At 43.6% G+C, this 26712-nt stretch overlaps 1 protein-coding gene across 3 annotated transcripts in view; it reads right to left on the reverse strand.

Annotated features, from left to right (window-relative positions):
• The window catches only part of LOC124798408 (tudor domain-containing protein 7A-like), a 192227-nt gene that overhangs the window by 108897 nt on the left and 56618 nt on the right, over positions 1 to 26712 (reverse strand). For all 3 annotated transcript variants that reach the window (XM_047261814.1, XM_047261806.1, XM_047261822.1), the window contains one exon: positions 21874 to 22056. In XM_047261814.1, the coding sequence (XP_047117770.1) occupies positions 21874 to 22056 (183 nt within the window). The remainder of the gene's footprint in view (positions 1 to 21873; positions 22057 to 26712) is intronic.

The following is a 26712-nucleotide window of genomic DNA, read 5'->3' on the forward strand; positions in this document are numbered from 1 at the left end:
AAGCATCAAGCAGCTGGGAACACACATTATTTAGGTTACTTAATTAATGCAGACATGAATTAATAAAACATTTAATAATCATTTTTTGAAAGATTTCTTGAAGCCTTCAGCTACCATTCTCTTTATTTCCTGCACAATTGTACAATTTTGGCCCTAGGCCATTTTCAAGTATCAAAAACGGAATTATCATACATTGGATACATTACTGACATTTGTGTTTTGATGTAGAAACAACTAATATCTGTAGATACACTAAGTGCCTTATAACTTACTTAATTGATGATTTTTTAATACAAGATTATGTCATATATGTTGTTGCTCCTATGACATTATGTTATGCTCATAAAATACACTACTGGCCATTAAAATTGCTACACCAAGAAGAAATGCAGATGATAAACAGGTATTCATTGGACAAATACATTATACTAGAACTGACATGTGATTACATTTTCACGCAATTTGGGTGCATAGATCCTGAGAAAACAGTACCCAGAACAACCACCTCTGGCCGTAATAATGGCCTTGATATGCCTGGGCATTGAGTCAGAGCTTGGATGGTACGTACAGGTACAGCTGCCCAGGCAACTTCAACACGATATCACAGTTCATCAAGAGTAGTGACTGGCGTATTGTGACGAGCCAGTTGCTTGGCCATCATTGACCAGATATTTTCAATTGGTGAGAGATCTGGAGAATGTGCTGGCCAGAGCTGCAGTGGAACATTTTCTGTATCCAGAAAGGCCCGTACAGGACCTGCAAACATGCGGTCGTGCATTATCCTGCTGAAATGTAGGTTTTCGCAGGTATCGAATGAAGGGTAGAGCCACGGTCGTAACATATCTGAAACGTAACGTCCAATGTTCAAAGTGCCGTCAATGCGAACAAGAGGTGATCAAGACGTGTAACCAATGGCACCCGAAAACATCATGTCGGGTGATACGCCAGTATGCCAATGATGAATACACGCTTCCAATGTGCGTTCACCGCGATGTCACCAAACACGGATGCGACCATCATGATGCTGTAAACAGAACCTGGATTCATCCAAAAAAATGATGTTTTTGCCATTCGTGCACCAGGTTCGTCGTTGAGTACATCATCGCAGGCGCTCCTGTCTGTGTTGCAGCGTCAAGGGTAACCGCAGCCATGGTCTCCAAGCTGATAGTCCATGCTGCTGCAAACGTAGTCGAACTGTCTGTGCAGATGGTTGTCGTCTCTGCAACACGCCCCTATCTGCTGACTCAGAGATCGAGACATGCTGCACGATCCATTACAGCCACACCGATAAGATGCCCGTCATCTCGACTGCTAGCGATACGAGGCCGTTGGGATCCAGCACGGTGTTCCGTATTACCCTCCTGAACACCATCGATTCCATATTCTGCTAACAGTCTCTGGATCTCTACCAACGCGAGCAGCAATGTCGCGATATGATAAACCGCAATCGCGATAGCCTACAATCCGACCTTTATCAAAGTCGAAAACGTGACGGTACGCATTTCTCCTCCTTACACGAGGCATCACAACAACGTTTCACCAGGCAACACTGGTCAACTGCTGTTTGTGTATGAGAAATCGATTGGAAACTTTCCTCATGTCAGCACACTGTAGGTGGTCACCACTGGCACCAACCTTGGGTGAATGCTCTGAAAAGCTAATCATTTGCATATCACAGCATCTTCTTCCTGTCGGTTAAATTTCACATCTGTAGCACGTCATCTTCGTAGTGTAGCAATTTTAATGCCAGTAGTGTAAATCCGAGGTGTTCGCACTATTTTAGAGGCATATTACTTTTGAGCAGTTGTTGGCAAAGATCTTATATAAAACGAACTAAAAACTGAACATCTTCTCCAAAATACAGCTATAAGCAATGGTTATCCTAAAAAGTTAGTACACACATCATTCAAAACGAAAACCAATCAAACACATGCCAGTCTCATAGATGAAATAACTTTAACTAGAGACAAAAATTAGCCACGGAAAAATAGAGTTCTTGTATGGCCATATCTAGGTATTATTTATGACAAAATTACTCGCTGTTTCAAGGATACAAAATTATACACCAGTTACAGAACCACTAACAATCTACAATTATTGTTGGCATACATACCATGGAAATCAGAACTGTTTTCGCAATCAGGAATCTACAAAATTAACTGTGAAGGATGCCCAAAATTTTATATTGGGCAAACAGGAAGAATAGTTAGTACACGATTTAAAGAACAAACAACAATAACCCATCCACATTTGTTGCACACTTAAAAGACACCGACCACAAAATACCTAATATAGATGGATCTCTTTAAATATTACATAAGTAACAGAAAGGAAAAATCATGAATGTAATGGAAGAAATTGAAATTTACATACATCTAAAAGATCAGCCAGACAGAGATTTAAATGAGCAAAAAGACCTGTGAAATGGGGAAATTCCTAGACAACTTCATACCAATTCTACGGCAAAGCATTACAGAAGCATAGAATGTAAAATTATCACTACACTCTTATGCAACCATAAAGCAGTTTTAACTCGTCTCTCATAGTTCTAAGTACTGTTTCATCAGAGTACTGTGGCAGATGCGATATATAAAATCTTTGTACCAACTATTCAGAAATGACGGGCTCCTACAGTAACAAAACAAAATTTACAAGTTATTTTAAAGAAATTACATACAGTCATATTTACACCAATGACGAATGATAATTGAATTAAACTAAGAACAAAAGCATACGCAAGTTATGTAATTTCTGTAAAATAATTATAATCTTCCTAGTGTTAAGTACGTTATACATAAGAGCTTTGCAACAACTGCTCGAAAGTGATGTGCTCCTAAAATAGCACGAACACCTCAGATTTATTTTATTACCATAACATGATGTCGTAGGAGTAACGATATACTGACATAATCTGCTACTAAAAAATGATCCCTAAAGTAAATTACAATGCGCCTAGTGTATCTACAGATACGACTTGTTCCCACATCAAAAAGACAAGTGTCACTAATGTATCCACTTTGGACACTCGAGAATGGCCTACGGCCGAAATTGTACAATTGTGCAGGAAATAAAGAGAATGGCAGCTGAAGGCTTTAAGAAATCTTTCAAAAAATTTATCACAGCTGCTGACCCTATCACATTAACAATTATTTAACAGTCACTTCTGGTAGTTAGAAGACTTTTCTCGAACTTCTGAAAAATCAATGAGATACAATCAATGTGTGAAAAAAAAATCAACAATCACTGCTGAAAGAGATATGCGACAATTTTATTGAACTCAACATTTGACAATTTACTTGAAAAACTGAATCTTGGCCAAATGGAATCTCTCTTCTGTTAATAAAAGCCGCTGAATATCTCGCAGCATGAATTCCAAAAATAACAATTCACAGTAACAAACAACAGAAACTTTTTCCTTAGAGTATTGAATAGACTAAATAAATAAAACTAAGTCACTGGGCCTTGTCCAGGGCTTTCAATATTGTGATCATTAAGCTCTCATATGCAAATTAGGAACCTATATGGTATAAGAGGGCTAATAACAGATTTCCTAAATTCTGATCTCCATGTTACAAGACAATGTGCTGAACTGCAAGAATGAAAGTAAGATCCCAATATTAAAATCAATATCCAAGATTCCGTTATGTAGTCCCACGTGGAAGCATTCTTGTGTCATTTTTCTTCTTGGTTACATTAATAATATTACACAGCACAAGCAACTTGAAGTTGGTGAACTAAACTGATGATATATCCTTTATTAGAAGTGAAAAACAATAAAAATAGCTTAAATCTAATCACATAATATCTTATTTTGAATGAACCAACACTACATAAGCATAACACAACAATGATGATGTTTTTCTTACATTAAAATCAACCTCAAGTGAACATAAATGCTCAATCACTGCCTGCTGCTGAAACATTCAATAAACTTAAACTTCTAAGCATTGTGATGGATGAACGCTTGTATGGAAAGAGCATATGAACTTCATCTGTGAAATAATTATATGTAATGATTACTTATTAAAACACCTCACAATTGCAATAGCTCCTTTCATTCTCAAACACACCTACTACAGACCAGTCTCATCAATATTTGCAATACAGGACTGAGATTAGAAACAAGGCACTTGCGGAAGAGAGCAGTTAAAGTAATTCAATTGTTGAAAAGGCCTTAAGCCAACCAACACAAATTTGTGGAAAACAGAGACACTGTTTAAATTGTGTAGTAACTTCATATCTTTATATCTTCATATCTTTAAGGCATCGCTATGTTACACGATGCAAATGCAATTGTCATACGAGAGACTGACTTTCTACTGAAACTTCCTGGCATATTAAAACTGTGTGCCAGACCAAGACTCAAACTCGGAACCTTTGCTTTTCACGGGCAAGTGCTCTACCAGTAGAAGAAACGACTCCCCAGGGCATGAACGGATGTGCTTAAGAGCATGAGATATAGCCACTGGCTCGGCAGTGAGAACACTGCAGCCATCTGGCAAGGAATGCTGTTCAATATGTCCTCCACGGACATACGCAAAGCCGACGCGATCGACAGCTATCGAGCCATCAGTGTAAACCACTTCATGGCCTCGGTACATGTCAAGAATTGAGAAGAAGTGACAGCAGAGAGCAGTGGGGTTAACTGAGTCCTTAGGGCCATGTGAAAGGTCCAGGCAAAGTCGCGGCCTAGGTGTACACCGTGGAGGTGTACGTGAATGGACCTCAAGTATAGGTGGTAAAGGCAAGGACTCCAGTTCCGAAAGAGGATCAGACACGAACTGCTATTGGAAGCCCCAACCTGGGCCTCCAATGCGGGAGATGAAACACTAGGGGTGGGAAAAGGAGAGGTAATTCGGATGCTCAGAACTACGAATGTGTGCAACGTAACTGGTGAGCAGTTGTGCAGACGTAACCTTCAATGGAGGGACTCCGCCCTCAACCAGGACACTGGTCACCAGACTCGTCGTAAAAGATCCTGTTTCAGAAGAAAGCCACAGTAGTGCACTGTATCGAGTAAACTCAACGCTGAGGGTGCCGCCGAACCATAAACCAGACTCCCATACTCAAGGCAGGATTGAACAAGGCTCTATAGAGCTGTAGCAGCGTAGAGCAATCTGCACCCCAGTTGGTGTTGCTCAGGTAGCGGAGGGCATTGAGGTGCTGTAAGCACTTCTACTTAAGCTGATGAAGATGAAAAAGCCACATCAATCCAGCATCAAAAACCAGTTCTAAGAATTGATATATCTCCCCTACCATGAGTGGATCGTCATAAGTTAGCATTCCGAATGAATAGTACAATGCCGACAGAAGTGCATGACACACAACTTCACGGCTGGACATTGGAAGCCATGGGCTAGAGCCCATGACTGCGCTTTGTGGCTGGCTCTCTGTAGGCACCGCTCTGCAACACCAGTTCTGGAGGAGCAGTAAGAAATGCAGAAGTCATCTGCATACAGAGAAGGTGAGACCGACGGCCCAACAGCTGCTGCTAGATTGTTAATGACCACTAAAAATAGAGATACACTCAGTACAGAGCGCTGCAGGACCCCATTCTCCTGGATACGGGGGGAACTATGGGAGGCACTGACTTGGGACAGGGTAAGTACGGAGCAATAGGAATTTTGGCTAAAAATCGGGAGCGGGCCCCAGAGACCCCATTTGTACAATGTGGCAAGCATACGATGTCATCAGGTCATGTCATAACCTTTTAGGAAATCAAAAAAGGTGGCAACCAGGTATTGCGTCTGGAAAAGGCTGTTCAGATGGACTCGAGGGGCACAAGATTATCAGTGGTAGAACGACCCTGGCAGATGCCGCCATGACATGGAGCCAGTAGGCCACATGACTCCATGACCCAACCCAACCGCCAACACACCATACGTTCCAGCAGCTTACAAAGAACGTTGGTGAGGCTGATGGGCTGTTAGCTATCCACATCAAGCAGGTTTTTTCTGGCTTTGAGCACTGGAATGATGGTGCTCTCCCACCATGGCAATGGAAAGGTACCACATTGCCAGATCAGGTTGAAGATGATGAGGAGATGTTGCTTATAGTCAGATGAGAGATGTTTTATCACCTGGTTGTGGATCTGAACTGGCCCAGGAGCAGTGTGGCAGCAGTGTGCAAGTGCACTGAGGAGCTCCCACTCTATAAATGGGGCATTATAGGATTCACTGTGGCATGTTGTGAACGAGATGACTTTCACTTCCAGCCGCCTTTTGAGAGTGCAAAAGGCTGGGGGGTAATTCTGCGATGCAGAGGCTCGAGCAAAGTGCTCACCAATCGCGTTTGCTTCGGTAGATTTGTGTTAACACCAGGAACACCTGTTGGGGTCTGGTACCCGAAAAGAAGTTTGTTCTTTGCCCAGACTTAGGAAGGTGACGTATGGCAACCAAGGATCGAGACGCATCTCTCCCTACACTCCTGCTCAAACGCGGGCACGGAGCCGTTTAAAGGCTATGAGGTGGTCCAGGGAAGCTAGCCACTTATGCCGCTGTAGAGCTTGCCGACACACCTCAATTGCTTCAGCGACCACCAAGGGACTGTCTTTCACCAGGGGCATCCTAAGGAGTGAGAGATCGCATTTTTGCCGCAGAAAGGATTGTTGTAGTCACCTGCTCAACCATAACATCAATGTTCCCGTGTATGGGGGGGGGGGGGGGGGGGGGGGGGAAGGGGATTCAATGGTGACAGCAGAGGTGAAAGTTTCCCAGTCCACCTTGTTTAAAGCCCATCGGGGCAGGCATCCATGGGCCTAACACCGGGGCAGTGACAGGAAGATGGTGGATGTGGACACTACCACACAGGTCGTTATGTGCTCTCCAGTGGATAGATGGGAGAAGTCCTGGGCAGCAAATTGATAAATCAATAGCCGAGTAACTACCATGAGCCACACTGAAATATGTGGCGGCCCTAGTATTTAAGAGGCAGAGGTCAAATTGAGACAGTAAAGTTTCGACATCTCTGCCTTGGCCAGTAAGCATGGTGCCCACCACAAGGGGTTATGGGTGTTAAAATCTCCCACAAGTAGGAAAACTTTAGGGAGTTAATCAATCAGTGCAGCTACTAATGCAGTCAGGGGTACTTCACCAACTGGAGGAAGATATACATAGCAGACGGTTATTTCCTGTGTCATCCTTATTCTGACAGCCTCAGCTTCAAGAGGGGTTTGAAGGAGCACAGTGTCACTACAGACTGAGTTCAGGACATAAATGCAAACTCCACCTGACACTCGATCATAGTCACTACAGTTCCTCTAATATTCCTTATAGATGCAGAGGGCAGAGGTCCGCATTGCTGAGAACCAAGTTTCCTGGAGGGCAATGCAGGAACCAAGTCTAAAGCTTAACAGTTGCTGTAGCTCAGCCAGGCAGTGGAAAAAACTGCCACAATTTCACTGGAGGATGATGTCATCGTGAGACTGGGAAGGCATGTAACACTCAATGAGGCAGTTTACACCTCAGGGTTACCTGCTGCCACTGACTTATTGCCTGAGCCGTCTATATCTGAGGCTCCAGCAAGATCTAGGTCCTCTGTGGACCCCAGAATCTCAACCTCATCCACAGACGCAGAGCTTGTACGTAGTGGTGGCATGGGTGACACTGCAGTTCCCTTTGTGTTGGGGGATCTTCTTTTTGGATTTCTGTCACTGCTCCTTGGGTTTCCCTGGCTGGAAGGACTTCACTAATTAAGTCTCCTGGACTAAGGATGAGTGTAAAGCCCTACAAACAGCTGCTTTTGGGCACTTCAGCCACTGGCGGCTGTCATCTTTTCCACTAGCAGAAACCTGCAGAGGGAGTGACCCAAGGAACCCTTTCAGAGATCCAGGTCCTCAGGGGATGCTGAGACCTTCACCTCATCCGCAGGTGCAGAATTGGTAGGGAGTGGTGGTGTTGGGGCCACTAGAGAGTCCTTTCTCTTCATCCAGCAACTTTTGGCTCCTTTAGCTACTGGCGAGTGTCCGCCGTGGCATTAGTGGAGACCTTGGGAGAGAGGGTCCCAAGGGACCCCTTCCACACGAGAGGAGCCAGAGGAGACTGTTGCTTCTCTGTCGTTGCAGCATATGTGGATGTCAAACGAATGGTTGTAATAGTTCAAATTTACATTTAGCCTCTTGGTAAGTCATCGGTCCAGGGTCTTGTACTCCTTGATTTTCCACTCCTTTTGGAGTACCGTGCAGTCTGGTGAGCAGGTGAAGTCCTGGTCTCCACAGTTGATACAAGTGGGAGGAGGCGCACAGGTAGTATCTGGATGCAGTGGGCGTCCACAGTCTCGATGTGTAGCATTGGATGTGCAGTGGAAAGGCATGTGCCCAAATTTCCAGCACTTAAAGCACAGCATAGGGGGAAGGAAGTACGGTTTAAATCACAGCGGTAAACCATCACCATGACCTTTTCAGGCAATGAATCACCCTCAAAGGTCAAGATGAAGGCACCGGTAGCAACCCTTTTGTCTTGGGGTCCCCTGTAAACACGCCAGATGAAATGAACACCCCGCTGTTCTAGATTGGCACGGAGCTCGTCGTCAGACTGCAAAAAGAGGTCGCGATAGAAAATAATCCCTTGGACCATGTTGACGCTTTTATGGGGGTGATGGGAACAGGAATATCATCCAGCTGGTCACAAGTGATTAAAGCCCGGGATTGAGCTGGGGATGCTGTCTGAATCAAGACTGCACTGCTTCTCATCTTGGACAACACTGTCACTTCCCCAAATGTATCCTCAAGATGTTCAACAAAAAACTGAGGCTTCATAGGGAGAAAGGAGCCACCGTCCATTCTGCTACAGACTAAATACAGAGGCGAATATGACACTCTTCCTTCTGTAGCCCTAAGTTCCTCCCATGGTGCAGCGAGGGAGGGAAATGATTTAGGGTCATATCTGTCAGCATTGTACTTGATCTTGCCCTTCTTAGAGACTGCTGATGCCGTACGGTCACCAGCAAGAGATGAATTAGTCCACTTCATTGCAGATCATCCGCACTGATCCGATCAGGGGTTCTCCCCACGGGTGCCACCCAGCCACAGCAAAGGCCACCTGGCATGATGGCCGTTGCTGGGAGTCCTGATGCCCCAGGAAGGCAGGCATCTACTCCTTGGCAAATGTGGGGAGTTTACAGCTCAGGCATCAGTAGTGCGATCCCTGCAGTGTGAGGGGGCTACCACCAAATGGGTCCATGACGGCACCACCACAATGAACTGGCTACCGTGCTGGATATTGAGTGCAGAGAAATCCAATAATCATTTGGGGGGGAGGGGGGGGGGGAGACAATGGAAGAAAATGACATACCCCGGAAAGTGTCCTCGCCCAAATAGTTGAACTGCAGGTGGAGATGCAAAGCCGTGACAAGAGGTTCATAAGATGGAATCTAAGGGCACTATAGATAACTCGTGCACCACGTGTCCTTCCCCATATGACCCGCACTTCTGTAGAATTTGGAAAGTGGCAGGTCAAACCATAAAATGGAACCTGAACTTATAGGGCCGAAAAGTGTGTGACTTCATTTAGTCACCTCTTACGACAGGCAGGGATACCTCGGGCCTATTCTAACCCCCAGACTCAAGGGGGGGGGGGGGGGGGGGGAACGCTTTCTGGTGGAGCTTGCAGAGACTACATGGTGGCATGACAACACTTCCAGGTGCAGCATCAGGAGACTGTGGGGCACAAAGGGGGTGGGGAGATTGGAAACAGATGAACAGGGAATGGGAGAGACGGCGGATACGTTGGCAGAAGGTGGCACACAACAATGGTGAGGGGAAGTGAATAGGTAGGAAGTGATAGGACAGAGGGGGTGAAAACTATTGGGTGGAAGGTGTGATGGAAGTAGGTTAAGGTAGGTTGAAAACAGGATAATTTCAGCAGTGGGGAATGTGTTGGTATAACTCTCATCTACACAGATCAGAAAAACTGGTGGAGGAGGGGAGGATCCAGAAGGCCCAGATCGTGAAGCAGGCCACTGAAATCAAGCATATTATATTCGGCTGCATGTTGTGCCACAGGGTGCTCTACCATGCTCTTGGTCACAGTTTAGCAATGGCTGTTGATCCTGGTTGCAGCAAAGGTGGTGTATGACAAGCCTGCTTTCACAGGTGGTCCAGCCTCTGACAGGGTAGGATAAGCTGTGACAGGAGTGGAATAGAAAGTGCTGAGCTGGTGGATTGTGCAGGTCTCATGTGGATCTTCCACAGGGATATGATACTTGTAGCAAAGGGGTTGGGTTTGAGAGTAGCATAGGGACAGACTAGGATGTTGTGAAGGTTGGGAAGGCAACAAAACTCCACTTTAGGAGAAGTGGGAAGGACCTTAGGTACAATGCCCCTCATTTCAGGGCATGATGATACGTGATCAATGTTGAGGAGGACCATGTGGAGCAGATGGGAGGGAAGGTGTTGAGGTTGTGAAGGAATGACGATTGGGTGTCTTGTCCCTGTACCCAGATTATGAAAACGATATCAGTGAATCTGAACCACACCAGGGGTATGCGGTTTTCAGAGGCTAGGAAGGTTTCCTCTAGATGGCCCATAAACAGGTTGGCATAGGAGGGTGCCACGCAGGTGCCCATGGCTGTGCTGCGGATTTGTCTGTATACATAGCCTTCAAAGGAGAAGCAATTTATGTTAGAATGAAGTTAGTAACGTGTATGAGGAATGAGGTAGTGGGTTTAGAGTCAGATGGATGATGGGAAAGGTAGTGTTCAATAGTGGAAAGACCACGGGTGTGAAGATTGTTGGTGTATAGGTAAGTGGCATCAACCGTGATCCAGGAGGTAAAGTGGTGGGGATGGCTAAGAGCTGGTGAAGGAAGGGGTTGGTATCTTTGACGTGGGAGACTAGATTTTGAGAAAATGGTTGGAGGTGTTGGACAATGATGACAAATTCTTTCAGTGGTGGCACAATAACCAGCTACAAAGCGACATCCAGGATTGTTGGGTTTGTGGAGTTTGGGGAGCATGTAAATGTTAGTAGTGGAGAATGACAGGGATATGGAGAGAAATACAGACCAGGGAGATATTCTGGGAAGGGCCTAATGTTTTAAGCAGGTATTTGATGTTATTTTGGAATTCTGGGATGGGATCACTATGGCAGAGTTTATAGTTGGAGCAGTCAGATAGTTGCTGAAATCACTGGTCAACTATTTATACTGGCATTACTAGCAACCAGCTGTCCACCAGGCTGGACATCCACCATCAAACTGTGGCCAAAAGCAACATGCTTGATTTCAATGGCTGCTCCACCCCTCGCCATGAAGATCCTACTTCGACCACCAACATTCCTTAACTGCGCAGATGGAAGTTATCCTTACAAGACATTCTCTGCTCCCGAAATTATCCCAGTCTCAACCTACAGTAACACACTGCTCCCACACCCTCCGCACTACAGTTTTCACCTCCTCTGTCTTATCACCTCCTCCCTATTCTTGTCTCCTACACTCTTTGTGTGCCGCCCTCTGCCAATGCACCCACTCATCTTTCCCCGCTTCTCTTCTTTTTCGCTCCTCTTTTCCCACCTCCCTGCCCCACAGGCTCCCAACACTGCATCTGTTGGCAATCTAGTCCCTGCACATTCTGCCGGACAGTGTTCCTCTCTTCCCCCACCCTTACACTGCTATTCCTTCCCCTTTCCCAATCCCTCCGGAGTGCTGCCTCCATTCCACATGACAGTTTCATTCCGGGCCAAGCTGCCAGAGCTGGCAGACATCTGTATGTGAGGTGTGCTTTCTTGTGTGAATGAGTGGTGAATGTCTCTTTTTTTTATGAAGGCTATGGCCGAAAGCTAATGTGTGTGTCTTTTAATTCTGCAACTTAACGTCATCTTTATGGTAAGTAGCAAACCATCATTTCCTTACACTGTTATATGTATTCTTACACACATTTTCTTTTATCCAGCTACCTAAAAGCTTCATTTGCCAATTTCCGCATCATCCCCATTTCCCCAACATCCTCCCACTGACAATGGACCTCTGCTATATCTTTCTGCGCCAGTTCCGAAAAATATCCCTTTCCCTCACTAAAACCCTGTCCCACCTTCTGTTCCTCAAATGCTGCCTAAGCCATAGAATCCCCTTCCTTCCTCTCAGTGTGGTAACCATAAAAGTTCCTTCTCTGGATCCCAGCACTGCTTTCACAATGACCTCCATCTTCACCTTGTTCTCCAGGAGCAGGAATAGCATTCTAGACACCACTTACATATGTTATCTAACCTGTCGGCATCCTACTACCACCTTGGGACACCACTATCCAACTCGTATCCTACCCACAATGCTCCTCCTTATTGAACCCTCACAACCTCCAGACCGTGGCTAGTTTACCTTTTCAACCTGCCACATCCTCCAGGACTCCACTCAATCCAGAGCCGAAATGCTCTCTTAACACTACTGTTAACCTTTCCATGAAAACCCTCAGCCCCCACAGGAAGGTTCATTCCCATCCAAAGGCCTCATCTTCAGTCCTACGCCCAAACTTAACAATGTTGGACTTGTCAAAGACTCATTCTCCTTTTCCCGATCCCTGCAATGGAAACATTTCTTTGCCACCTATCTCTCCAACCAAAGCCAACCCTATCCCAACACTGAACCCTGTCTCTCTCAGTTCACACCACCATCCAGCTGTGATCCAACGACCGCCACTTCCATCCAGCCGCACCTTGGTCACGTTCCAGGAATTCCTTACCTCCAACTTGGCCTCACCATCCTTTCTCGGGTCCGTTCTGAAGAACATCAGCCTTCCAGCCAAAGAAGGGACAGCTATTCACAACCTAAAAAAAAAAAATCTGATCTAATCAACCTACCTGCAGACGAACATTACACCACTATTGTTATGAATCACAGGGACTACCTGGCAGAAGGCCACTGTCGATTATCCGACAACTCCACCTATAAACTCGTCCAGGGTGATCTCATCCCAGAACTCTAACATAACCTCACATCCCTGCTTAAAGCCTTAGGCTATAACCTGAACCCATTCCCCATTAAGACACCCTGCACGCTCACCTACTATACATTCCCCAAAGACCACAATCCCAACAATCCTGGATGCCCCATTTTGACTGGTTATTGTTCCCCCACTGAAGAATTTCAACATTCACTGACTAACACCACCAGCCAATGGCCCAAAATCTAACCTCCCGTGACAAAAGACACCAAACACTTCCTTTGCCAACTCTCCACCTTCCTCACCATCTGAAAGTATCTTGGATCCATACTCTTGACTGTTGACGTCTCTTCCCTACACACCAAATAGCCTCATAATCAGGATCTTGCCACTATTGAACACTATCTCACCAACGTCCTTCAGACTCCAAGCCCACATACCCTACTAACTTCATCCTAACAAACAACTGCTTATCCTCTGAAGGGTAGGTATACAACCAAATGCGCAGCACAGCCATGGGCACACACACGGCACCATCCTATGCCAATCTGTTTATGGACAGTCTAAAGGAATCCTTCTTAGCTTCCAAAAACCACAAACCCCACGTCTGGTTCAGCTTCATATATTGATATCTTTACAATCCGGGCTTGGGCCGAGACACACTATCCTCATTCCTTCACAAGCTCAAAACCTTCTCTCCCAACTGCTCTAACTCATCTTCCTCACCCCAGTATGCCATCTTCCTAGAAGTTGATCACCTCCCACCTCCCACCTCCCACCTCCCACTTGGTGGCTCTATCCATGTCTATGTCCACATTAAACCCATCAATCAACAACAATACCTGCATTTCGACAGCTGCCATTCCTTGCCCAGCAAAAATAAATAATAATAATAAAAAAAAAGGTCACTCATGTAGCGCATGGCCACCTGGAGATGGCAAAACTGCTGAGAGAACAATTCCATTTTCCCAGTATGCTGTAGGTCTCACCTAGGCCTTCACAGACAAGCACTATCCCCTGACCTAGTTCACAAACAGGTCTGCTGTGCCATTTCCCTACATGCCACAGAGTACACTTCTCGCTGCCCAGTTCCACGCTGTAAGGAACAAGTGAACGATATCCCTCGCCTGGGCTTCGATTACCTATCATCATGCCGTGAAGTGAGGGCAATCACACCCAAGATCCTTCCAACCCCTCCTTAAGTGGTGTTCCATTGCCCACCAACCTCCACATCGTAGTCCTTCCCTATGCCACCCCCAATCTCAACCCCTTGCCACAAGGATCCTACCTCTGTGGAAGACCGATGTGCAAAACCTGCCCTACCCACTCCCTCGCACCTTCTATTCCAGTCCTATCCTGCCCTACCACATCAGAGGCTGGGTCACCTGTGAAAGCAGTCACGTCATATACCAGCTCTATTGCAATCATTGCACAGCTTTCTATATTGGTACAACTACCAACAAGCTACCAGGTCGAATGGCCATTGGCAAACTGTGGCCAAGATCACAGTAGACCACCCTGTGGCACAACATGCAGCTGAATATACATCTACATCTACATTTATACTCCGCAAGCCACCCAACGGTGTGTGGCGGAGGGCACTTTATGTGCCACTGTCATTAACTTCCTTTTCTGTTCCAGTCGCGTATAGTTCGCGGGAAGAACGACTGTCTGAAAGCCTCCATGCGCACTCGAATCTCTCTAATTTTACATTCGTGATCTCCACTGGAGGTGTAAGTAGGGGGAAGCAATATATTCAATACCTCATCCAGAAAAGCACCCTCTCGAAACCTGGCGAGCAAGCTACACCGCGATGCAGAGCACCTCTCTTGCAGTCTGCCACTTGAGTTTGCTAAACATCTCCGTAACGCTATCACAGTTACCAAATAACCCTGTGACGAAACGCGCCGCTCTTCTCTGGATCTTCTCTATCTCCTCCGTCAACCCGACTTGGTGTGGATCCCACACTGATGAGCAACACTCAAGTATAGGTCGAACGAGTGTTTTGTAAGCCACCTCCTTTGTTCAAAAATGGTTCAAATGGCTCTGAGCACTATGGGACTTAACTACTGTGGTCATCAGTCCCCTAGAACTTAGAACTACTTAAACCTAACTAACCTAAGGACATCACACACATCCATGCCCGAGGCAGGATTCGAACCTGCGACCGTAGCAGCCGCGCGGTCCTCCTTTGTTGATGAACTACATTTTCTAAGGACTCTCCCAATGAATCTCAACCTGGTACCCACCTTACCAACAATTAATTTTATGCGATCACTCCACTTCAAATCGTTCCGCATGCATACTCCCAGATATTTTACAGAAGTAACTGCTACCAGTGTTTGTTCCGCTATCATATAATCATACGATAAAGGATCCTTCTTTCTATGCATTCGCAATACATTACATTTATCTATGCTAAGGGTCAGTTGCCACTCCCTGCACCAAGTGCCTATCTGCTGCAGATCTTCCTGCATTTCGCTACAATTTTCTAATGCTGTAACTTCTCTGTATACTACAGCATCATCCGCAAAAAGCCGCATGGAACTTCCAACACTATCTACTAGGTCATTTATACATATTGTGAAAAGCAATGGTCCCATAACACTCCCCTGTGGCACGCCAGAGGTTACCCTAATGTCTGTAGACGTCTCTCCATTGATAACAACATGCTGTGTTCTGTTTGCAAAAATCTCTTCAATCCAGCTACACAGCTGGTCTGTCAGGTGACAGTGCGGAACTGTATCGAATGCCTTTCGGAAGTCAAGGAATATAGCATCTATCTGGGAGCCTGTATCTAATATTTTCTGGGTCTCATGAACAAATAAAGCGAGTTGGGTCTCACACGATCGCTGTTTCCGGAATCCATGTTGATTCCTACAGAGTAGATTCTGGGTTTCCAAAAACGACATGATACGCGAGCAAAAAACATGCTTCATTTCAATGGCTGCTTCACAACCTGGACTATCTGGAGCCCACCCTACAACACCAGTTTTTTTTTTTTTTTTTTTTTCAGAAAAGTGCAGACAGGAGTTATGCTTCCAACACATTCTCCACTCCCAGAATTATCCTGGCCTCAACCTATGGAGATAACTGCCACTGCAGGCTCCACCGAACAGTTTCTACATCTGTATTCACAACTCTGCACCCTCACAGTATGCCACCCTCCACCAATACACCCACCCATCTTCCCCATCCCTTATCCTCTCCCTTTTTGCTCCCCATCCCCGCCCTTCCCAATTCCCTGTCCCAAAGCTTCCTGGCCCTGGGCCTGGCATCTTGTCTTGCCTCCATCTACCCATACATGCTCAAACAGAAAGCACTCTTCTCCACCCTCACCCTCACACATATCCTGCTACCCCTCCCCATTCCCTGTCCCACTCCAGATTGTCGACCAACATGTCAGCTGCATTCCGGTCTAAACTGCCACAGATGTGAGATGGTCATGTGTACATCAGGTGTGCTTGATTTTGTGTGTGTGTGTGTGTGTGTGTGTGTGTGTGTGTGTTTTCTTTTCTGAAGAAGCTGAATGCGTAAGTCTTTTCACTGTGCCCGTCTGTAACTCAATGTGTCATCTTTATGTTGAGTAGCTATCATTTTCCTAATATAGTTGATATTCCAACCTGGAGAGTGCGTTGTTTTCACTTTCAGGGATGACTGAGAAGGCAAAGGGATCCTGCTCCGGAAAAGTCCAAGTTGAATTCTGTAAGCAAAAATTATTCTGATACTACTCACAGTGGATCTCTTCTACTGCAAACTCTTTGATTTTCATATTTTGGGAACAGTAGTAGTAAACAAGAAAAACTGTCTGGTAAATGTGTACTCTAAAAATCATATCTTAAGAACTATGAGCAATTGTTCAGTAGAAAAGATGTGTTTCACAGTAGCAAAGTTGAACAATTGCTCACAGCTCTTAAGGTATCATGTATGCGCAAATATAGTCCACGTGCAAATATACGCTGCACCTAAACTTTTGACACAAGATTATAATAAAAAGTAAATCTTCAATATAGGCCACACCACTAAGTGTACGAGAAAGTTCCTTTAGCCAGTACTTTGAGGTGCATCTCTGTCATGCCCCTTTTCCAACATTCACATTACTACAGTGAAACTCAAGTTGACAATAGAATGGTCTGCTATAATGTAGCTTCACTCACCCTGCTGCTATGTGGCAGGCAGTCTACACCTGGTATGTGTGTCATGGAGATAATGGATTCATTGGGAGGTCTGGTGACATGACTAATTCAAGGGACAGAGTAACAAAGTTGAGGGCGAGTGAAAAGTTGATGTCTGGTACGTGAGCAATGTTGGGAAAGGAGCGTACAAGTTACATGGTGAAATTTGCAGCTCAAGTTATCAGCTACGCAAAGGAACGGGGAAAGTGGGAAGTTGTATGCGTATTTCATGTTGTTGGGGGGGGGGGGGGCAAAAAAATCATTGGTGTGTAACCGAACAGAAACTCCTAAATACTTTGGAAAGTCTGTGTAAATATCCAACTGTTGAAAACAACTTGCTCAACTTTGTAATTCAAAATAGAAAATGTGGATAAGCCATTACAACAGAAATTATCCAAATTGAAGGCTGCAAACTAGCACGCAGAAGATATATTTTGCCAGTAGAACTTACAGTTTCGTATGGGTGGGCTCGGCAATTTATGCAACAAAACAATCTATCCGTTTGCTGCAGAACTACGATTGCACAAAATCTGCCTCAAAACAGTTTATTATCTTTTCAGTGTTACATAATCCAACTCTGACGCAAAAACAGTTATTTATTTTCCCAGATAGGGACTGCCGAACAAACAAATATCTATTTTGATACGCCAAGCAGCACTACGGCAAATAACATAGGCAAATACATCATGGGAAATACATACAATGTGGTGCAGGAAAACAGTGGTGCACAGTGACATTAAGCATTACGGTTGATGGATGAAAATTGTCACCATATGTGGTTTTTAATCGAAAAACCATCATCAAGGGAGAAAGCTTCCCATCCAGCATCATTGTAAGAGCTCATGACAGGGGTAGGTGACGAAGGAACTGGTCATAGACTGGATTTCAGCAGTTTGGAACAAGCAGCCAGGAGTTGTTCTTTGCCCAAAATCAGTGCTTGCATTGGATAGTTTTCATGGGTGCATTGGTGAACGAGTGAAACAGAACATGTAAGAAGGCAACTACGAACTAAGTTGTTATTCCTGCTGCCAAGGCAAGTGTGTTGCAGCCTTTGTATGTGTAGTATAACACAATTCTATATATAAAAAAACAAAGATGATGTGACTTACCATACTAAAGCGCTGGCAGGTCGATAGAAACACAAACACACACATACATACACACAAAATTCTAGCTTTCGCAACCAATGGTTGCTTTGTCAGGAAAGAGGGAAGGAGAGGGAAAGACAAAAGGATGTGGGTTTTAAGGGAGAGGGTAAGGAGTCATTCCAATCCCGGGAGCGGAAAGACTTACCTTAGGGGGAAAAAAGGACGGGTATACACTCGCACGCACACACACACATATCCATCCACACATATACAGACACAAGCAGACATATTCAAAGCAAAGAGTTTGGGCAGAGATGTCAGTCGAGGCGGAAGTGCAGAGGCAAAGATGTTGTTGAATGACAGGTGAGGTATGAGTGGCGGCAACTTGAAATTAGCGGAGATTGAGGCCTGGTGGATAACGGGAAGAGAGGATATATTGAAGAGCAAGTTCCCATTTCCGGAGTTCGGATAGGTTGGTGTTAGTGGGAAGTATCCAGATAACCTGGACGGTGTAACACTGTGCCAAGATGTGCTGGCCATGCACCAAGGCATGTTTAGCCACAGGGTGATCCTCATTACCAACAAACACTGTCTGCCTGTGTCCATTCATGTGAATGGACAGTTTGTTGCTGGTCATTCCCACATAGAATGCGTCACAGTGTAGGCAAATCAGTTGGTAAATCACGTGGGTGCTTTCGCACGTGGCTCTGCCTTTGATCGTGTACACCTTCCGGGTTACAGGACTGGAGTAGGTGGTGGTGGGAGGGTGCATGGGACAGGTTTCACACCGGGGGCGGGGTAGGGAAGGTGGTTTGGGGATTTCATAGGGATGAACTAAGAGGTTACAAAGGTTAGGTGGACGGCGGAAAGACACTCTTGGTGGAGTGGGAAGGGATTTCATGAAGGATGGATCTCATTTCAGGGCAGGATTTGAGGAAGTCGTATCCCTGCTGGAGAGCCACATTCAGAGTCTGATCCAGTCCCGGAAAGTATCCTGTCACAAGTGGGGCACTTTGTGGTTCTTCTGTGGGAGGTTCTGGGTTTGAGAGGATGAGGAAGTGGCTCTGGTTATTTGCTTCTGTACCAGGTCTGGAGGGTAGTTGCGGGATGCGAAAGCAGTTGTCAGGTTGTTGGTGTAATGGTTCACGGATTCCGGATTGGAGCAGATTCGTTTGCCACGAAGACCTAGGCTGTAGGGAAGGGACCGTTTGATGTGGAATGGGTGGCAGCTGTCATAATGGAGGTACTGTTGCTTGTTGGTGGGTTTGATGTGGACAGACGTGTGAAGCTGGCCACTGACCTCCACCTTTGCCTGTTTACTTCCGCCTCGACTGACATCTCTGCCCAAACTCTTTGCCTTTACAAATGTCTGCTTGTGTCTGTGTGTGTGTGTGTGTGTGTGTGTGTGTGTGTGTGTGTGTGTGTGCGCGCGAGTGTGTGTGCGCGAGTGTGTGTGCGCGAGTGTATACCCGTCCTTTTTTCCCCCTAGGGTAAGTCTTTCCGCTCCCGGGACTGGAATGACTCCTTACCCTTGTTTGTTTGTGTGTCTATCGACCTGCCAGCGCTTTCGTTCGGTAAGTCACCTCATCTTTGTTTTTATATATAATTTTTCCCACGTGGAATGTTTCCCTCTATTATATATATAAAACACATCTAATCTAAATCTAACCTAAAACACATCTAACCTAAAACACATCTAACCTAAAACACATCTAACCTAAAACACATCTAACCTAAAACACATCTAACCTAAAACACATCTAACCTAAAACACATCTAACCTAAAACACATCTAACCTAAAACACATCTAACCTAAAACACACCAAATTCAAATGCATGTATCATTTCTGTGATATGGAATTTCGTGTTACGTACACCTGCTTCTGTTTACGAGCATCCATTGAACACACTGTCATCTGCTAACAATGGTTGGCTAAGTTGGCCGCACTGAAACAGCTGTCAATACTGACTTGAGGTCACTCAATTTGTATCAAAAAAGCAACTTGCATTAGTCACCACACTGTGGCTCTTTAGAAAGTGAACAAGATGTACGAACAAGCTAACACAGTTTTGTGAGAAAGTCACTTTTCTTTTCTTAAGAACAGCTCTTGTATTAAGCTTTTCAATCCACAATATATGTGTACGTTTCATTTAGAAATTGATGATTTACGATCTGATTGTGGAAAACTTCAATTATAGGCCACACCATGATTTTTCAAGCAACAAATTAGGGAAAAAAGTGTGATCTATACTCGCAAAAATATGGTATCCATTTTAGTCACTTATGCCAATAACAAAGTGATACGAAGAGGAACCAGTATAAAGAAGGTCCACATATTACAGTTGAGAGGAGGAGAGAAAAATGCAACTGAAAGAATGAAGAAATTCTGGGAAGAGAGGAAAAGGAAGGCCAAGATGTGTTGAGTTTTACACGGTCCAATTTGGAAGGAGGAAGAATAAAACTGACTTCACAGACCAATATTGAAAAATAAAGATTAAAACTGACCAATCTGAAAATTATTGACTTTTATCAATTTTACTGGCCATTTCCCATTGCTGCTGCTACTGTTGCTGCTACTACCATCACCCATCAGAACTACAAGTTAAAAAATATGAAGGCCACAAAAGGGATCTGATAGAAATTATTAAATGTGGCTGTGTAGTGATGAAACAAGAGATCTGCACCTTCTGCCTTACAAAATGACATTTTTTTCTACTTTAGTAGGCATCACTTCATCTTGCACACTTGAAAGAACTAGCCAGTTTTGAAGTGAAGTCTGTTCATTTCCTCTCACCAATTACAGGGATGAGGGATGTAGGCAATAGCATCAAAACATGAACTGATCCCTAGTTGATATAGAAATGTAACAGAGCTAGCAAAGGAAGGAGTAGCCATTCCAAACCAGATTTCGAGATAGATAGATAGATAGAGAGAGAGAGAGAGAGAGAGAGAGAGAGAGAGAGAGAGAGAGAGCGCACCTCAGAAAGCCAAATAAGTTCTGGAAGCCCAGCTGCACTGAAAACCTTCACTACCAGTAATATGCTACACACAATAACCTGTACTCTGCTGGTAAATGTAAGTGAAAAGAAACAGAGTGGAGGCATGACAGACAAAAAGTAAACAACTCTGAAGAGAAAACAAAACACAAAGACTGCAGAAACAAAACAGAGAAAAACAATGTGATAAGAACAAAATTTAACTCATTGTGACTGTCAAGTCAAGAAAATGGCTGTCAGTTAAAGTTCGGTTCAGCAATGATCATTTACAAAACCTGCTCGACATTCTACATTTGTATCAGTTGTCAGGATGAGCCATCACGAACTGTCTACACTGGTAACTTGATCTACCATGTCACCAGTGGTGTATAGCAGCAAAGGAGAGTCACAGAGTCTTAAAAAAAATGTGAGATGGGAACTGTGATTCCCATTTGTTACTGTAGGAAAGGAAGTTGTCTGCAATATACCAGGTGGTGCATTACATGGGTAATGTGACTATTTTCCAAGCTTTAACTGCATCCTTATGCTCTGACGTGTTCCATAAAAATCGACTAACTGGTAGTGAAAGAGCAGTTTAATACAGACTTTTTTAAAGTCATATTTCTTCATTAGTCTACTACAGTATAATGCTTCTGTAAGAAAAATTTCAAGGCACTGTTTACTTCACAGAAAAATGTTCTTGTCACCTTTTTTTAAAGACAATTTTCCTGCTAGGTGTTAACAAAGATCTTATATATAATACCTGTGTTTCTTGTGAAGCCTGTACTGGCCACAGAATTGTCTTTCCTGCTATCGTATCCATGGATATGGTTGGGCAGTTACTAATTATTTTCTCCCAGTTGTCAGGAAGAGATTCACTATGCCTTTTTGTATACTCCACAGGAACTTGTGTAATGAACAGTCCACTCTCGTAATCTTTAACTATCTGCAATAACAAAAGAAAGTAACATTCTTAAAACTGGTCTCCTTTTATTGTTAGTAAGTTGAACATTAATTTTGTTGGTACACAGACATACTCAGAATTTTTAAACATACAACTTTTAAAATGCAAGCATTCTAAGATGATTATATAGGAAACATGCATGGGAAAAATAAAATCAATTATTAAATAACTGAAGAGTAAAAATTCACATAGGTGTGGTGAAACATCAAGTGGACTCGCAGTCACTTGAGCAATTTTTTCAGACATGATCAGTTAGTGTGCATATTTTCAGTGAAATCTCATTATCAAATGAGAGGAAGAGAGTAATCACACAATTACAGGCCAATATCCTTGCTATAAGTATTATCAAAAGTCTTGGATATGGCAATGTGTAAGACAGTAGTAACCTGTTTCATATTGTTGTACTGTTGTTGACTTTAGTCTGAAGGATGATTTGGTCTGAAAAGCTTCAGCAACCTGCTTTCATCTGAAATATCTTCCCTCACAATCTCTCAGTGTCATTGTTCATGGTTAGGGTGTAAAGGAGGGATACTTTGTGTGATGTTGTTGGTATACTGTCATTTTTGCTTGGGAAGTATTGTTATTTTAATGAAATATTTATTTCTGAAGATTTCATTTTAAATTCCTGCTGACTCCCATGGAGGAGGAGGAGGAGTAGATAAAAGAAGAAAACGTACCACACATCCACTCTACTTTGCGGCCATATTCTGTAACATACGGCCACTCAGAAACTGCTTTTTGTACACCAAAAACTACTAATACTACTACTACTACTACTACTACGTGATCAGGCTCAGTGGACCACACACCTCCTCCACTGTATTCTGTCCATTGCTTCTATCCGCCATCCATCCACATCTATTGACACTTGGTTTAAATCTTCATGGAGCCATCCCTCCAACGCTTCTTGGGTCTCCCTGGCGGTCTCTTTCCTGTAGGTGTGAAATCCAGGAGCTTCCGAGGCCATCATTTAATTTTCTCTCTATAATAATCTGCATCAACTGCATATCTTTTGAGAGAATTCACCAAATGTCACAGTTGCGCAATAACATTTCCCCTGTAACTCTTTGTTTATGCTGTCACGTCCCAACCTGATTTGCAGGCTGTCATCAATCACTGACAAGCTGGATAGACCACAAATAGCTTCTTTCCTAGTCTCCCCTTCTGTCATGACGCCTATTATATTATAGTTCCAATAAAGTTTCAAAAACATGACCAGGGCTCCTGCCCTGCAACCACTCACAGCCTGCTGGACTGGAATAGCTGGCAGCCAGGAAACCAGAGGAGTGTAGTCATCCTCTCTATTGGTGTTGTCAGGCTGCTTAATATTTTCAAGCATCTCTCGAACTTTGCGTTGCCGCATCCACACCTCTTTTGTGAGCACATGGGCTTCCTGCAAAAAGATATGCTGTCCAGTCACAGTGGTGGTCCATTATCATTGATTTATTACGCTGTGCTAATAGCACATAGCGTTCATAATCTGCTGCTCATGAGCTAACTGGTCTCCCTGTATCCGCTATGTAGGCGGCTCTGCACTCACAATGAAGTTCATATACTCTTGCCATACTTAATTTGTTGACTGCATCCTTGGTGGAACCTATCATGCTGCAGATCTTGTGGCTGATGCAGAAAATCAGTTTCAACCTCATCGGCAGAGGATGTTGCCTGCCATTCACTGACACCCTTCACATATGGTAAGTGCACTAGTGGAAGCTTCTCTTCATTGTCCTCTTCTCCGGAAGGCCGTGTAATATGGTCAAAATGTTGGTTTTAAGTTTTATAAAGTATTTTGTACAATGACATGGTACAACACCAAGAGGAATCTTAACCATCATGACACCAGTCGCAGAAGTCTATGTAGTTATATACTTTTGTGATATTTCACACAAAAACAACACAAGTAGTGGTGTGTGCATGTGTGTATGTGGAGGGGGGGGGAGGAAGGGGCGGGGAGGATTTCCATAATGGAGGAGCCGCGGTACTTTATAACTTCAAAAAGATGACTACAGTGCAAAAAACGCAGAACAGCGTATATGCAAACATTGCACAATATACTTATGTAAATATTTGCATTTGAAAATGAGAATAAATTCTTGGAAAGCATCACACTACACATGAAAAAATGTGTAACTGGAGTAGTGTTACATTATTTAAATAATGAATGACTTCTGCAAGCTTTCCAAAAACAATGAATATGATGAATGACATTAAGTTAAACCATTTCTACTTCCCAGACAGTTACCAGTTTTAGTTATGTCTGCAGTTAAACATATCACAAAATTCAGGTAACATTTATTGGATAACAAACAAGTTCTTGATGAATATTTTGACACATATTACACATATATACTATATACATACATGAAGTACAAAAATAAAAAAGGGGATCCTATGCTTAACTTTTACTGCTTAAAAAATTTCCCACATTTTACATTATCCCAAATTTTACACCTGAAAAGTGAGACTCGAAATCAAGGAAAAAAAAAATTTCCCGAAATTAAGCCACACTTGAAATTTGAGACTCAAACTTCAAGGGGAGATAAAAGTTCTAGACCGCCCCTCAAAATAGAAACAAAGTTGGTCCATTGTAACATGAGACTCAATTGAGGTCGAATGGATGAAGATACAGCTACAGCAGTTTGGTTCGAGTCATAAGCTTAACAGTTAAGCTTTACCAAATAGCCATTGCTATGTGTCAGGCGCTCCGTCCGTATTTATACGGGTACCCTTCGTTTTTCACGTGCTTTGTCTGGTTTGAATCTATTGTTTATTTTGCTTTGATCTGATAAGTGCCGTTCTCTTTGTTGTAGGTGTTTATGTCTCTCTAAGCTGAAAATGCATTATTGTACTGTGTCATGCATTGTTTGTCGCATTCTGGTAATGAGTGTTTACGACCTGTCACCGCTCGCGGCATGGCTTGCTTTTGTGCGCGCTGCCACCACTTACAATAAAAACAAAGAGAGGAATTGTCTCATAAGCGAAACAATGGTAAGAGACTGCTATTTGTTTTTATTTACACTGCTGATTTCTTTGATGATGATCAACAAGAACCAAATTATAGACTGTTTATGATGGAATTTATTCTGAATGAGAGTTAAGCAAAAATTTTTCTCCGTTTGAAAATCTTTGCAGACGCCTCTTTAGTACATTACATTCTGTACAGAAATTAGTCATCTTAGATTCGTGCTTCATTTCTGACTGTATCACTACTCAGCATAAGAATAACACGAATATAAACATGACATTATATGTATATTCTTCCACGTTTGCTGTTGTCTCACTCTAGTTTCGTAGTTTATTAGGCAGACAGAATTTAAATGAGATAGCAGCAAACACGAAAGAATACACAGCATAATGTTTACATTCTTCTACCTTTTCTTTTAATTTATTTTCTGGCGCATAGGTTTTGGCGCCAGTATTTATCTTTGTGCCTGCAAAGCATGCCTGTGTAGAGCTACATATATTAGACAGCAGAAGTTAGTTGTGGCGGCACCTACCAACATTTTTCAGAACTTTTGCTTACTTTGCACTCGATTCTAAGCCACACGCGGTTTTTTGGATTACAAAAATCGGAAAAAAAGTGCGGCTTAGATTCGAGTAAATACGGTAAGTCCCTTGAAAAGTGAAAAGCAGGTTTCACTATTATCAGTGAACTACCAATGAAAGTGGCAGGTGAGCAACGTATTAATGCTGCCTTTGCCACTGTTCAGATGCAGCCTGGCCGATGTGAATGTGAGAGACAGAACATGCTACGGAGTATACACACATGCACTGAGACACAAGGACACAAATTTCAATACATACTGTAAACATGGCTGCATGATAAGAGAGCATATTAGACCGCAGTCTCTGCAACAATGCACGATTGAATAAATGGTGTCTAGCTTGGAAACCATGCATTTCCTGACAAGGGTTCATTAGATTATTTTGGTTCTGTATCCTCTCATGGATCAATCCTGCAGTTTACACACGGTGGAAAAAATCACCCTGTACAGCAAGAACTAGTGGAAAAACAAGCTGGATTTTGTAAAGGAAGAGGGACCAGAATTCAAATTGCCAACATTTGGTGGATTGTGGAAAAGACAAGAAAATTCTGGAAAGATGTCTGTCTCTTTTATTGATTACTCAAAGCCTTTGATTGTGTTGATCACAATAAATTACTGGAAGTACTCAAAAATATGAGAGAACCAAATCACTTCATTCATCTCACACAGAGTTTATCCTCTGACCAAGATGCCACAGTGACGACAACTAAATGGATCAAGATCCAGAAAGGGGTATGGCAAGGCACCTTACTTATTTAACCTATACGCAGAGCATGTTATGAGGAATGCCGAGCTAGATGAAGAAAAAACTGGAATTAAAGGAGCTAGGGTAAATATAAACAACCTTAGTTATGGAGACGATACTATACTGTTCACAGAAAGTTAAGAGGAGTTGAAGACACTTGTTAAAGTTGAAAGAACAAAGAGAAGAAGGTTGTCTTAGGCTGAATGCTGACAAATCAAAAATTATAGCAACTACAAATATGTTTTCACGGCATGTAGGAGAAGAACAATGGCATAGTCTATGTTCAATTATCTCGGTTCCCAGATTTCGGCTGATGGTGACTGCAACCACAAAATCAGGACACGCCTG

Source organism: Schistocerca piceifrons, chromosome 1 (assembly GCF_021461385.2).
Source record: "Schistocerca piceifrons isolate TAMUIC-IGC-003096 chromosome 1, iqSchPice1.1, whole genome shotgun sequence".
In the NCBI taxonomy this organism is placed as follows: Eukaryota; Metazoa; Arthropoda; class Insecta; order Orthoptera; family Acrididae; genus Schistocerca; species Schistocerca piceifrons.